Genomic DNA, 16,524 nt, shown 5'->3' on the forward strand with positions numbered 1-16,524 from the left:
CATTTTTGATGAGTATTGACAAACTTATACACTTGAGAAGCCTTCATACCAAGCAAGATATAAAACATTTCCAGCACTGCAGAAATTTCCCTATGCTCCTTTACGGTCAATTCCTAAATTCCTGCCTTAAGCAAGTACAGCTCTGGTAAAGCATAATTGCATTATTGTGGGTGAGAACATAATTTTGGAGGTCTATTTATGTGATTTATAAAGATTTTAGAACATAAAAAGGATTCTCTGCCATGAATTGTGTTTAAATAATTTTTCCTGTCTATTTTATTCACTTTTAATACTCTATTATGTGAGTTTTGATAAGTTCCAAGGTCATGTCCCCTGTGCAGGAACCAAAGGAGGGGATACACCATCTTTATAGCCCATCAAGAATTCAGGTCATGGATACATGATCTTAAATCAGCGCATTGAATTCTTAAAACTGGTACCTCGCATCTTAAATGGGTGATTCAAAAATGAAGAGATGGTGAGATTAGATATGCCTATCAGTACTGGCAACATGTAATAGCAGTGCCTGGTTTCAATGGCAGTGGCATAAAATGAAAGTTGTTTTTAGCACAAGAGGACATTGGCCAGTATCCATAGCCTTCTGGATAGACTTCCCACTGCTTAGCCTCTCTCTGCTCGTAATCACATTCCAGGCCTGACTCATCAAAGTTGTCAGAATATTCATATTTTCTGGTAAATCTCTTCTCTGCTTACATTATTTAGTGTCAGTTTCTGGATTACTTAGCTTTTGCTACATAACAAATCACCCTAAAACTTAGGCTTTAAACTAAAAACCATTTGTTTGTTCATAATTCTGTGAATTGTCAATTTGGTCAGGTTGTGCTAGAAACAAGTCCTGAATTCTCACCATAAACCTGGTTGCAGTTAACTAATTCATTCACTACTGTATAACATGAATTTCTAAATTTCTCCTTTCTTACCTTGTTTTGGACACTTACAAATTTCAGATCGGTTGCTTCTTTCTTCCATTCTTGGTAGCAAACATTTGTGAATAAGAATCGTTTGCTTGAAATTAACAGCAATCTAAATTGGTATAATAAACAAATAAATATACACACATACCACAGAAATTGTTGGCTTAGTTTCCATAACTAGTGGAATTAACCTCTCTCATGGTTTGATGGAGAGGTCCATGATGGAGTGAGGGCATGTCTCCATCTCTCTGTGACTTACTTATCTGTGTCCTGGTTTGATAACCAGGGTAGTTCGTTTTCTGGTAGCAACTGTAAATATAGCAGTTTCAGATATTATTTTTTCACACCATATCAGAGGCAGAATGTACATTCGGTGTATCAGACTTCCAGAAAATGTCTTGATTAAGTCTGTTTGACTTAATTTAGATCACAGTCCTGAATTAATCACCATGGGTGCAATAATAACTTAGTTTGGGATACAGAGCTCACCAATGAAATTTGGGATGGAGACAATTTTCGTGAAAACCATCAGTTCAACAAAGTGGTTTACTGGGTGTTTTACCTCCATTCCCAAAGGTGAATGAAGGCTGAACGACAAAACAAGAGATATTCATCAAATATCCCCTATAGAAACAAACAAACATGGGCTTAGGGAAAAGGTGACTGTTCCTGTTGACTTTTACATTGCTCATGCTTCTCCCAAGATGACTGGTATACATCATATGGTGTTTATCTTTACATTTTATATCTGCTTAAATGGTAATAATCCATTCACCTACCCAACTTTTCGTATAGGCAATTATCTATTCATCATTCATTAATTCGCTAACTAAATATGTACTTCGTTTCCACTGTGTGCCATGACTATTATACTTGGAGCTCAGGTGTGGGAAGGGGGTGGCTAAAATATGTATCATCCTCCTTCATATACTTATGATGAAAATAAAATTTTCTTTTTCATAAGTGGCATAATGACATACAGTATCATGAAAATTGTTTTTAAAATATGCATATTTGAAAATATTTCCATTATAATATGAAGGTCTATATCATTTGCTAAATACTACATCTTATGCCATAATTCCCTAATTGACTTACATATTGCCAAGTAATGCCCATTTGATTGTTTCCAGTCTTTTATTATTACCAAAAGACTGCAATGAACAGGGTTATAAATATATTTTTAGGCTTACTGGCAATTTTGGTATAAATTCCAAGACGTAGATTTTCTAGGTGAAACAATATATATACTTTTGATAAATAATTACAGTGTTTTCAAACAAAGTATGCATTAAGGTGTCTGTTTTACTGCATACTAGGAAACACTGAAGATAGTAAAAAATTTTAGTTTGCGCACATGAAATGGTGAGATATGCATGCTTTTAATTTTCAAATCTATAACTATAATGCAGTGGTGCATCCTTACCTATTGTTGTAGGTAATTTCATTTATTTTTAAATGAATTAAATATCTAATTATTATCCTCATACTTAAATTATAATTTTATTAATTCATAGGAGCTTCCTATATGTTTATGGTATTAGGTCTTTCATGTTAATTGTGCCATAAAACTATTCTTTTACTTATATTTCTTTTTTAATAATTGTCTCTAAATTTTATTTTGCTATAGATATTTTAAACTTTGTTAGTTAAAACTGTCAATCTTTTAATGGAGGAAGGAAGTTTTGTCTTGCTTAAGAATGACTTCTCAACACCAATATTATAAAATTATTTGGGAAAATCATCTGAAAACAAGGAAAAGGAGTGACTTACTCATGGTAGTTTCTGGTTAAAGGATTAAAAGTGATATATTTTGTCTATCATAATGCAATGCTCAATAATTAGTTCTTTAGTAAATGAATTTAATGGAAAATTATGATTAAATGGCTATGAGGTCAAAAATTGCAATATTGGTTGTTAGCTTTGTGTAAAATATAAAGTAGATGTGCATCTTTTGAGTTGGTTTATGAAGTTAAGTACATATTACCGTTTCAAGAGGCATGCAACTTTTTTTGAGTGAGTCATTAAAAGCTTGTTTAACTTGCTTATTTCGCAGAGTATATATAAAAGGATTCAGCATTGGTGATACAGAAGAAATAAGCAATGACACACCTTTGTTAATGTTTACCTCTTCTTTTGCAGATGGTTTGATGTAGATGAAGATGCAGCTGCCATAGGTGATGGAAACTACAATCATGTGGGAAGAACAGGTAGAAAAAGCTTTTTTCCTTTGTTGAACAGAAGGGAATTTTAGAATTGTCCTTATGATATATAAGTAGGAGAGAATCACACATACAAGAGTGCTGATGAAGGTCAGCACAGCACAGGCTATAACTACCTGCTCAAGTAACCATGTGTCTGAGCATGAGATCTTCAGGATAGGAGATGCATCACAGGCAAAATGATCAATGACATTTGAATCACAGAATTCCAGATGAAAATCTAAGCTAAGTGGAGGTAAGATGATCATAAGTGCTACCATCCAACAGCAGATAATCATTGTTTTGCACACTTTGTTGTTCATGATTGTCATATAATGCAAGGGTTTGCAGATGGCCACATAGCGATCATATGACATAGTAGCCAAAAGAAAAAATTCAGTTACCCCAAAGAGATCTATAAAAAACAGTTGAATGAAACATGCACTATAAGTAATCGTTTTGTCCCCAGTTGACATACTGTATAGGAATCTTGGAATACAGAAGGTTGTAAATGAGACTTCTAAGATCGAGAAATTTTGGAGGAAATAATACATGGGAGTTTTAAGGTGGGGATCCGCCAAGGTTAGAGTAATGATGGTCAGATTTCCAGTTACGCTGAAAATGTAGGTGATACATAGAAAAAGAAAAAGAAAAACCTGCAGCTGAGGATCTTCCGTCAGTCCTTGAAGGATGAATGCTGTTAGTGCTGTGTAGTTCCTCATTTCTTATTGATTTCTGGATTTTGCCAAATCTACATTAAATGTCAAAGAGATTTGAACTGCAGAATTCAATGACAAAATCGCTTGATGATGAACACTTTTTTTGCATATTCAACTCATCTAACGTCTATGAGTTTCACTTGTCGATCTGAGGAACACAGATCCTATTTTAGAGTGAGCTGAGCTCCCCAATAAATTTATACATAATGACCAAATTAAATTATTTTATAGATGTTTGTTATTGAATTATAGTGTAACTTTCCCTTTATTAATCTCCTGTAATTAATTTATAATGAATTAAGCATTTTAATTCCTACCCTGGGTTATGCATTTTAAAATTATATTATGTTTATTTCTCATTTTACCTATTATAGCTAGTTGTTATACTGCCAAATGTTTTCCTTCAACCCATAAGTTAAATTTTAAAAATATTCACTATAGTTTCATTCCTTCGCTTTAAAGTTTGGTGACTATTAAAACTCCAAAATAAAGTTTCAGACAAGGCTTTAAGTAAGGCATTTCAAATTGCCTGTGAAATTTTATATTTATCTTGTTTTTAATTATTGATTATTCACTATAAGGTGCAAACATGTTTTGACTCTATAACATCCAAATGTGTAAGTTTACAAGTCTCTGCTAAGCTTCATCATCTATATGTTATATTGACTCTTTGGATAATACTGTGTAGTATAATCTGATTATTTTGTTGTACTCTTTTATCACATTGTGAGGTAATGTTGCTTATAATGAATGAACTTCTGAAGAGCATAAAATCTATACTTTCTTGCTTTCATTTAGCCATTCAGATTGAAACACATTTATACAACGTGTTATGGAGAAAAAGTCAAGACAAAAGTTGTTGAATATCCTCACCATGACTCTGTATTTCCTCCTTTCTCATTTCTTTCAAGTCCACATTCTTTGCTTCTATTTTTACATTTTGCATTCATTTCTTGATTGTTACTGTCTGGCTTTCAACCTCCATGGCCTTTTTAAAGCACTCCATTATGTATCTCCATATGACTTACCTCAATATTATCATAAAAATAATATACACTTATAAACCCATTTACCTGAATGTTTTGGTTTTATGAAAACAAAGTGTTTCCATTGGTAATTAAAACAAAGGTAGCGTTATTGTATAATTTATTGTCAAACCAAGACACTTGAGAAGCAAAGAGGGGCAGTAATTAGTAATTATGTTGATACAACTGGTGACTGTTGAGGGCAAAAAATAAATGTTTGCCATTCAAGTAATCACTCAATTTATGTGTAATATCATAGTTGATGAAGATTAAAAATTGCCAAGGTGCAACTGACTGATTTTCCATTTTATTGTTTATCGCTGTTGGTATATTGATCCCACCATGTTTACGCAATATTTTTTTCAGTGAGATATTAAGACTGAAGACTAGGGACCATATTATTCTGGGTTAAGATCAATAGCTAAATGAGAATTATTTTGCATGTATTCCAGTTATATTGATAGATAATCACATTTTTCTGACTTGTAAACAATGTCTTCACAGTTCCAAATTGTCTCACTTTAACTAAATGCAAAAGAGATCTTCTAAGAATAAGCCATTTTCTTGTGGTTTTAGAATATTGCCCTTGGAAAGATTTGATATGTTTACTATCAGAGCTTTGAACAATGTTTTTCTCTCTTTTGTCTAATCAAGTGAACCCTGTCTTCTGCTACTACAGGCCCAGTACATTGAGTGAAGTCTCCGTGGTAGGCAGACATCATCATAGGGCAGGGAGACTAATTGAGGCTCAGATGGGTAAATTTTGATAGAAAGATAGTACTCTCTTGAGCAGAACTTTATCATCAGAAAGTGTCTCTAGCTCACACTGAGAAACTCTGTCCTGTTTTCCTCTTTTTCACCATCTCCATTCACCACCCAGTAGTTCTCTAGACACTAGATTCAGCTTTGCTCAGATCTCATTTTCCATAATCAGTATCTTGCTTTTACCTGAATCCAGTCTTACGTAAATATTAAACATTTAATAATGCCAACATATTCATGTTGAATAAATCCCACTTTAATCCTACTAAGTTTAACTTTCATAAAATATTTTAATTTTGCAAAAGATTGGAAACAAGTAATAAAATCTCAGTTAATACGTCAGTCGGCTATTGATGTGTGTGTGTGTGTACTTGGGTTTTATTTGTTTGCATATATGTACGTTTGTGGGAGATTTTATTTCTGAATCTTCCCCAACCAGGCCTGGTAATATTTTCTAGAGCCATCATTCTAGAAAAAAAAATCTCTCTCATATATATATATATATATATACACACACACACATATATATATCTATCTCAGATATATATCATATCTGTAGGATATTCCTAACGAATGATAATATTAGTCTCCACCATATCAGTTATTTATGTCTGTCAGTTTACTCAAGGAGAGAAGTATATCATAACGTTTCCTCACATGCCTAAATACAGTGAACATAACTGAAGTAGCAAACATTATCATACTTACCCTTTAAGTAGTAAGATATTTCACAGCAGCTATTGACAGTTTACTTGTAGATACTCATCATGAGACACAGGTTGACCAGGAATATGCCAGTGGAGATATGAGAATGCTTTTTCTCAGGGAACCACACTCAGCTACAAAGTCCCTGGAAATGACCAGAGCCCTCCCATACCTTACAGAGCTTTTGTGAGCAGGTCTCTGCCATTTTAAACCAAGAAGATATGTTGTTGTTCTCTTGCCAGCTAAAATAAAGGAATGCCTAATCTAAAGGACTAGGGATACCATGGGCTAATGAGTGGTTAAAGAGAGTAGATCCTCTGAATTTATTGGGCAAGAAAAATATTTGGCATTAATATCATGGCTAGTTAGTTTATGTGTTCTACCCATAACAAGAGTCGATGAAGTCAGCAAATAAAAGCATCCTTGGAGACCCGTGTTTAAAAGTCGTTAAGGAATATTAATATAAGGCTTGGGCAATCAACCTTACACAGGTAACAATGGGGACAGTGCTCTTAGGGACAAGAAAATGCAATAATAACATTAGGCACACCATGATGGTGCCAGACAACATAAGTCAAATGATAAAATGTTTGTTTTTTTCTCCTATATTGTCTAAAGTAATGAAACAGGCATACGAATCTTTTTGCTACTTCCTTAAAATTAAGTAACTCACGGATATTATGAAATGTATGCAGGTAAACAGGAAAAAATGACACAGAGATAACTGATGTAAGTTATTTTGTATAAGTAATGCCAGAGATTTTCCCACTCAAGCATAAGCATGCAAGTGAACCTGCAAAAACTCTTGTAATCTACAATTCACATCCAACCTATCTGTTATGGTTGTCTGTAATTATGAGCACATAGAGATTTATAGCAATTTTAATGACTGAATTTAAATAATTTTAACCTTGTTTGGATGATAAGTGCCACCACTTTGGAAACTCCAGTTGTTTACATTTCTTTTTTATGCTGCTCTAAAGTTTTTATATGAATATCTTTGCACACATGACTGCCTATACACTGAACCATTCTCAGAAGAGACATTTTTAATTGTAGGTAGAAAATTTTTACCTTTATGTGGTTTTCGATATATATTTCCCACCAAATGTATTAAAAAGTATATATGGTTACAATATGGAAAAAGAAATCATTAGAATGAATGTGATTGGGCAGATAATCTTAACACACGGTCTTAGAAAAAGACTCAGCATCTTTGTACTACAGAGTTCTCTGCAACTGGAGTAAAATAGAAGATCAGTAGACAGTTCAGTTCATAATTTTGTTCTTCTTAGTCTAAAGATACATCTGTAGAGGGCCCTGGAAAGAACTGTTTCCAATAATTATTACAACTGTCACAGAATAATGCCTGAAAATCCCACCTCACTATAGCAACAGATTATTGAGAAGGTGAGCAAGACCCTGAGAAAAAAGCTAGGAATGTGCAATTAGACGTTTAGATACAATTCCAAATAAACACGCCCACACCTCATTCAACTCACTTTCTTTTTTTGTATATTCCAGCTATCATTTTATCCCCATTTTCTAAAATACAACCATTAATTTATTCTGTCGATAGTTGAGAACCTCATATTCTGTGCACTGTTCAAGGTGGTAATGTTACAGCAGTGAACAAAGCAGACAAAAATCACTGCAGGTCTTATACGTATATTTTATACAATATATAGTAATTATATATAATAGTATATATGAGTATATATATATATGTATATAGAGAGAGAGAAAGAGAGAAAGAGAGAGGGAGAGAGAGAGAGAAAGAGAGAGAGAGAGAGACATTCTTTTTCAGAGGCCATCAGTTTTTATTCTCTTGAGGTCTACAACTGATTGGCCAAGGCCCACCCACATTATGGAGAATAATCTGCTGTATTCACAGTTTACTGACTTAAATGTTAATCTTGTCTAAAAAATACCTCCACAGTAATAGCTAGACTAATTTTTGACCAAATATCTGAGTAGTGCGGTGTAACCAAGTTAATATATAAAATTATCCATCACAGATATATTTATATTCACATTAAAAATGTGAATGAAATATTGTTCATTTAAAATCAATTAGATTATAATGCAAAGTGTGTATATATGTATCTACACACAGTCATACACGCATATGTGTACCCATGCCAGAAATGTATATCAAAAGGTTTTAGCTGTTTATTTGGTTGTCTCTGTGTTGTGATATTTTTGACTTTTAAAAGAATGTTTTTATTTTGATAATAACAGGGATTTACATTATGAAGAAATAATAAAGGAAACTAAGGGGTTTTTATATTCTCCAAAATGCCTTAAAAATGGAAAGCAGTCAGATATATAATGTGACCCTTATCGTTTTGAGCCTCCCCTGTGTCTGGTGCTGTTATTACATCTTCTTGTCTTTTAGAATGCTGACCCGACAACTGCTTTGTGTGTGTTTTATTTTATCAAATTTTATTGCACAGTATATATGTTCGACTTTGGAGGCTTTTATGATTAAACCCTCGTTTTGTCTAGGACACATTCAATTCCTATACGATGCGGCACTGTCTAAGATAGTTCAAGCTTTCCAGTTACTCACTTCTCCCTGAATCTGTAAGTAACAGCGATCCTTTCTTTTACGGGTGCTCACAAACAATCTGTGTAAAATGACCCCCAGTCGATGCTGTCACTGCCACATCAATGTAAATACTACATATTCCCAGCCTCAGGGATGCTCTTTCAAGGATTTTTGTGGGTAATATTTTACAACAACATATTGGATACCATTCATACAACAAACTAATTGGGCTCTCTAAGGTTATATCTGTTTCCACTAGTAATGAAATAAAAATAAGAACCATGCACATTTATTGTAGAAGTGATAGTCACAAACACCCTGTGGAATCACAGTTGTATATGAAATAACAGTGCCCCTCTTCTCTAACATTAATTTTTCATTCTCAGAAACGCTAAGCAGGTGAATGTGTCACAATGATTGCCTAGGTAAAAAATAGGGAAAGAAAACCTGTCTTATGATTTTTATGTGGCCTTCTGCAAATGCCTGCGTTGTATGACCGTAATTAACAACAATGTCTGTAGAAGACTATTTGTCTGCTGTCTGATGGCAGCAGTGATGATCACCCTTACCCCAATTACTTTAGATTTCTTCTTGGAATGCCATGAATCTCATCTTATTGATCACTTTTTCTGTAACGTATATTATATAATAAAATTTACATGATCAGGATTATGATTAATAAAGCATATATTTATAGAGGTTGCTGTTATAGCATTCATTATTACCTTATATAGGTATGTCTATCTTATTTGCACATGATTAAGACAATGTAATCTTAAGGAGTGTTTTATCTTGTTTTGCCACATAATTGTATTTTCCAGGACTTAATCAGTTGAGCCTTTATCTGTATCAACTTTCAGACAATGAAGATGTGTATACAGATAAAGATTTCAATATTAGTGTCTTCTAGTAAGTCCATGTTGAAATTCCTGAGAAATAACCACGTGAAATAGGAATCTGATAACAGAATCAAGAGAGGCATTTTAGTGAAAGCAGTAGACATTTCCTAAAAGCTTGTGTTAGTTTTCTATTCGTGCATAACAAATTGCCACAAAGTTAGTGGCATGAAACAACATACATGTTATCTCACAGTTTGTGTAGGTCAGGAGGTTTGGCACGTCTTTGCTGAGTCTTCTGCTTAGGGTCTTCAATCAGGGTGTGAGATGTGTTGTGTTTTCATCTGGAGGATTGACTGGGAAAGGATTTGCTTCCAAGTTCACTCAGGTTGTCAGAATTCCTTTTCTTTTACTTATAGAGCTGAATCTTTGTTCCATAAACATGGTATATCTATCAATTTACTTAGATCTTTCAAAAGGTTTTTTGTTTTGTTTTTTTTTTGCTTGAGGAAGATTAGCCCTGAGCTAACATGTGTACCAACCCTCTTTTGTTGTATTTGGGTCACTGCCACAGCATGACTTACAAGTGGTGTAGGCCTGCACCCAGGACCTGAACCCACAAAATCTGGGCTGCCAAAGTGGAGCCCACCAAAGTGAACCACATGGAGCCAGCCCCTAAAAGTTTTTTAACAATGTTTAATAGGTTGCATTATAAAGGTATTGTACACCTTTTGGTGGTTTTTTCCTTAAGTATTTAATATTATTTGATGCTATATATTGTATTTATTTAACTTTCTGAGTATTGATTTTTTATTGACCTTGTATCTTGTGAATTTGTTAAAATAGTTATAGTAGCTTTCTTGCATACGTTTTTCTTCCCTTATTACATCAGCTAGAACCCCCAGTACAATGTTGAATAGAAGCGGTGAAATTAGACATCTGATGCTTTGTACTGATCTTAGAAAAAATTCAGTATTCCACCATTGAATATTACGTAAACTGTATGTGATTCGTTGATCCCCCTTTCCAAGTTGAAGAAATTCTCTTCTGTCCCTAGTTTTCTGATAGTTTTTATCAGAAATATATGTTGGATTTTAATGAATGATTTTTCTACATGTATTCAGATTATCAAAAGTTTTTTAAATGTTTTAGTCATTTAATACGGAGAATTACATTGATTTTCTAATGTTAAACCAATCTTGCATTCCTGGGATAAATCATACATGATCATGTCATATTATCCTGTTTATGTATTTTGAAATCACATTTATAAAATTTTGTTAAGATTTTTTTCATTTATATTTAGAGAAACTATTGATATGCAGATTTTTTTCTTCTAATTTTTGCTTGTTTTTGTGTCAGGGTAATGATGGCATCAACAAATAACTAGGTAATTACTCTTCTACTTCAATAAAGTTATTCCTAATGATTTCTATTATTGTTAGCATCTGTACAACTTGTAATTACTTAAATTGTCAATTTCAAGTAATTAATAAGTAGTATCTTTTCTCTTTTATGTTTCTATATTATTCTATGTCTTGACTTGGGAGTTTAATCCACTTACTCTTTACGTAATTCCTCTGAAGAAAGACATACTATTGCCATTTTGGCCATTATTTTTGGTATGTTTTGAAGCTGTTTGGCCCTCTTATCTTTATTACTTACTTTCTTGGAGTTTCATTGATTTTTTTGTAATGACATGCTTTGATTCCTATCTTATTTCCTTTTGTGAGTGTTCTATAAGTATCTTCTTTATGGTCACCATGAGGATTATATAAAACATCTTACAGTTATCAATCAATTTTAAACTGATAACAACCTAACTTCAATTGCATTCAAAAACTCTAGTCCTTTATATCTCCATCCCCCACTTTATGTTACAGAAGTAAGAAGACATCAACATATCTTTCTATATTGTATATTTATTTACATATATTTATATTTTTATTGTTTTGCATTTTAAATTCTAAATCAAAATTAAAACTAAATTATGCACCAAGATTACAATACTACAGGATTCCATATTTGTCTATATACTTAACTTTACCAGAGAACTTTATAATTTTGTACAGTTCCATGTTACTGTCTAGAATTCTTCCACTCCTACTTTAAGGATTCCCACTAGTATTTCTTGTAGGGCACATCAAGTGGTCATGAATTGCTTCAGCTTATGCTTGTCTGAGGAATTCTTAATTTCCCCTTCAGTTTTGAAGAAGAGTTTTGCTTGATACAGTATCTTGGTTGCCAGCTTTTTCTTTAAGCACTTTGGATATATTACCCCAATGCTTTCTGGCCTGCAAGGTTTCTGCTGAGAAATCCCCTGAAACTCTAATAGGATTTCCCTTAAATCTGAGAAATTGTTTTTCTCTTGCTGCTTTCAAGATTCTCTCTTTATCTGTAACTTTAGACAGTTGGTTTATAATGTCTGTGGGTTTCTTTGGATTTACTGAACGGGGACTTCTTTGAACTTCTAGAATTTGTGTATTCATTTCTTTCCTCAGATCTGGAACATTTTTAGTCATTATTTCTTCAAATCGGGTCTCTGCTCTTTTATCTCTCTCTTCTTCTGGGAATCTCATAATGTGTGTATTGGTCCATTTGATGGCATCTCCTAAGTCCTTTATGCTCTCTTCAGTTTTCTTCACTTTTTTTCTCTTTTTGCTCCTTGACTTAGTAATTTCAAATGAACTGTCTTCAAGTTCACTGATTCTTTCTTCTGCTTGAGCAAGACTACTATTTAACTCCTCTAGATAAATTTCTCAAATGCATTATATTATTCAGCTCCAGAATATCTGTTGGTCTCTTTTTTTAATAGTTTCTATCTTTCTGTTGATATTCTCATATTGTTCATGAATCCTTTTGCTGATTTCATTTAGTTCTGCCTCTTTGTTCTCATTAAGCATCTTTAAAACTGCTATTTTGAATTCTTTGTTAGATAATTCATACATTGTTTCCCTAGGGTCACTAGTTGGAGAGTTAATTTGGTTTTTGGGCCATGGTTCACTGTTCCTTAGTATGCCTTATGATCTTTCTTAAAATTTGGATATTTGAAAAAACAGCCACCTCTTTCAATCTTTATGAATTGCCTTTGCAAAGAGGATGAACTTCACCAATCATCCAGGCTATTGATTCAGACGACCTCTCAAATCTTTTCTGTGAATTTGTCTTCTCTGGGATTGTAATTACCTAAAGAGATTTGGCCCATTTTCTCCTCAGGAGCCCATAATCTCTTACTCTAGCTGATGTCTGTCATTGTTACTATAGTCTCTCTGGTGCTATAACAAGCCACAGAACCTCCCCTTGTTCTTAGCAGCCCCTAACCTGGCATCCAAAATATTCCACTCTTCTCATTACCACTCCAGGACAAGTGAGATAGAGACCAGTTCATTGAGTAACCCTAAAAATGCCCAAATATTGGATGCACATTCCGCTTATCTGTTTACCTCCCAAGACAGAAGCTGTGAATTGAGAGTTTCTCCTGATTCCAGGACTCAGTGCCAAGTATGGGGAGGGGCTATGGGATGGGATGAAAAATGACGTGAATTTCTCTTCCCACTTTAATGCTACTCTTCTTGGCTTTGCAATTTCTGGAGTGCTGCTAATTTATCTCATTTTTGGAGTTCTTACATTGAGAATTTGGTTTGTATAATGTTGTTCAGTGGTGACTCCATGGGAGAAACAAGGGCCTGGGGTTTCCTATTCCACCACCTTGCTGACATCAGTGCTTTATTTAATTTCTTTTTAGCTTGTGCAAAATTAGAAATAAGTGAGGAAAAATTTTTATTTTTATTTTCTAGAAATATGTTCTCATGTCCTTTTAATGAGAGAAGTTGCCCTGAGAAGAAAGGTTCATTTGAAAAGAAAGAAGGGGCATGACTTGTACATTGTGGGTTCCCAAAGTAAGATTCAAAGGGCTATAAGAAGGTTAACCTGACTGGGTTATAGATTAATAAGAATAAAATAAGTTTAGGATTTTCAGAATAATTTTAAAGTAATTTTTTTCTACTCAGAGACTGACCAAATTCACCGCAAGCTTACTGGTGTGCAAGACATGCAATCCTTTTGATTGTGTCACTGAAAGCTTGTTTCACTTGCTTGTTCCTCTAGGTATAAATGAAGGGGTTCAGTAAAGGGGCAACAGAGGTAGTGAGCACAGATACCCCTTTGTTAATGTCCACACCCTCTTTGGCAGAAGGTTTGATGTAGATGAAAATACAGCTGCCATAAGTGATGGAAACAACAGTCATGTGAGAAGAACAAGTGAAAAAAGCTTTTTTTCTTTGCTGAGCAGAGGGGAATCTTAGAACTGTCCTGATGATATATACGTAGGAAAGAATCACACCTATTAGTGTGATAACGAATGTCAACACTGCACAAATAATAACGGTCTGCTCTATAAATCACGTATCTGAACATGAAATCTTAAGAAGTGGAGCTGCATCACAGCCAAAATGGTCAATGGCATTGGAGTCACAGAATTCCAGTTGGAAACCCATACCAAGTGGTGTGATGATGATCACCAACCCAGAGACCCAGCAGCATAGGACAAGGATGGCACAGACTCTGTTGTTCATGATGGCCATGTAATGCAGGGGTTTACAGATGGCCACATAGCGGTCATAGGACATGGCTGCCAGGAGAAAAAACTCTAGCCCCAAAGAGTCCAATAAAAAATATTTGACAGCCACAGGCATTATAAGTAATAGTATTGTCCCCAGTTGATAAGCTGTACAAGAATCTGGGAATGTATACTGTTCTAAGATGGAGAAATTTCTAAGGGAAAAATACATAGGAGTTTTAAGATGAGAATCCATCAAGGTAAGAGCGATAATGGTCAGGTTTCCAGTTATGCTCATAACGTATGTCAGAAATAAAAAGATAAAAACAATAACTTGCAGCTGTGGATCCTCTGTAAGTCCCAACAAGATGAATGTTGTTATTGCTGTGTGATTTTTCATTATTACCTTTGATGTTTTATGCAATCCGCATTCAGTAAGGGAGAAAGAATCTGAGCTCTTTTCAGTCATCAAAAGGATCATAACACCCCAGAAAGAGCAAACACCAGATTATTCCAAATTGCTCCCTTCTGCTTTTTATTATGGATTCCAGGACTTTTTAAATCTCAGATACAAAGATCTCCCCTGAAAAGGTCTCTAAGCTCCAGGTACTTCCTTGTAATTTTCCTGCAGGAATCCCAATAATCTCCTTGAAAATTTGTGTTCTTCATTCTGCACTAACATCCTTAAAAAATTAAGAAAGAAAAATACATTTCAAAAATTCAGAACATGACCCTTGCTATTTTATCTGTATCTCATTTTTTATTAGAACCATCTTGTCTTCAAACCTTTCTCTAGTGTTTAACATATACACACACACACATACAATTTTGTTCTACAACCAGTTTTCTACAATTTATGGACTAAGACATCAACTACTTTTCTAGTTTCATTCAACTTAGCTTATATATAAATCAATCTAACTAGTTGGTTTTTACAGTCAAATTTAAATAAAATTTCAAAAGACAAAGTATTTTATTCCTGTAACTACCTGTTTTACTCCTCTCCATTTTTCATGACGTCCATAGCTATCTTCTCTACATATTTACCTATTATTGATTGCACAGGTTACTGAATTCTGACTTCTATTTCCACTAATAATCAACAGGATCATTGCCCAAGTAACTAATGTGACCTTTACTGTCAAAGACAAAGGAGATTATATACATATCAATGGAGGAGATGTATATGACAGGAGATTATATGCCTTTACTTCCTATGATATACATATATATATGTACATAATCTCTTATGAGAGAAGATTAGATACATCTCCTATCATATATATGCATTTATATATGATTAAATATCATATATAAACATTATGACATTATTATATAATTATTATGTATATAATTATTATACATATGGGTTTCTTGTCTTGATTCTTTTGTTGCATTTCTCAATGCTGGACTTTTCGTTTTGCTTTGTGTTGCTGAAGAAGACTCATCCTGAGCTAACATCTGTCACCAATCTTCCTCTGTTTTTCCTCTCATGTGAGCCATGGCCACAGCATGGCCACTAACAGACAAGTGGTGTAGGTTCACACCCAGGAACCAAACCTGGGCCACTGAATTGGAGTGCACCGAACTTAACCACTTTGCAGCTGGGACTGGCCCTGAAATTTTTTAAACCATATAATTTTATTGCTTTTCTTTGATGCAATATTTTCTGCTTCCCTCTTCATTTATGACAACTTCTCTTAGAATTCTTCATGCATTCTTTTTATATGTACTTCATTAATATTGGTACAACTCCAATTTTGTTCTATGTTATCTCTCCACTCTGTGGTCCCATCCTTTTCACTGACTCTCCTGGTGCCAATGGCCTTCTATATCATAATATCTAGATGATTAGATTTCCTTGGAATTGCAGCACATTATATCAAGGAAAAACAAGTATTTTAATTTGAATATCCAATAGGCAGTTAAAAATAATATGGTAATTGAATGTCATCACTGGCTACTCAACAAAGAACTGTTTTCCTCCTTCGTTGCCCCCTTGTACTTACTCATATAGCTATGGAAAACTTATTACTCCTTCATATTATGCATTTCAGTGAATGACACTGTAATCCTCTCAATTGTTAAACCAGAAAATTTGGATCTCATCCAGAACCCTTTTCTTTTCCAATTGCATATTTTCAGTCATTTACCATTTCTTGTTGATTCTACCTCAATATCAGTTTATGAACCAGTCCATCATTTTCATCCTACAAAATAATCTTTCAGCTA

At 33.9% G+C, this 16,524-nt stretch overlaps 1 protein-coding gene and 1 pseudogene across 1 annotated transcript; both read right to left on the minus strand.

Moving 5' to 3' along the window:
- Nucleotides 1-2,907: 2,907 nt before the first annotated feature.
- LOC124227121 (olfactory receptor 6C68-like) lies at nucleotides 2,908-3,858 on the minus strand. The gene has a single exon (XM_046641013.1). It carries the CDS (start codon nucleotides 3,856-3,858, stop codon nucleotides 2,908-2,910), a length of 951 nt encoding a protein of 316 aa, XP_046496969.1.
- Nucleotides 3,859-13,768: 9,910 nt separating this feature from the next.
- Nucleotides 13,769-14,692, minus strand: LOC124249876 (olfactory receptor 6C2-like; annotated as a pseudogene).
- Between the last annotated feature and the right edge of the window lie 1,832 nt (nucleotides 14,693-16,524).

This window comes from Equus quagga, chromosome 1 (genome assembly GCF_021613505.1).
Source record: "Equus quagga isolate Etosha38 chromosome 1, UCLA_HA_Equagga_1.0, whole genome shotgun sequence".
In the NCBI taxonomy this organism is placed as follows: Eukaryota; Metazoa; Chordata; class Mammalia; order Perissodactyla; family Equidae; genus Equus; species Equus quagga.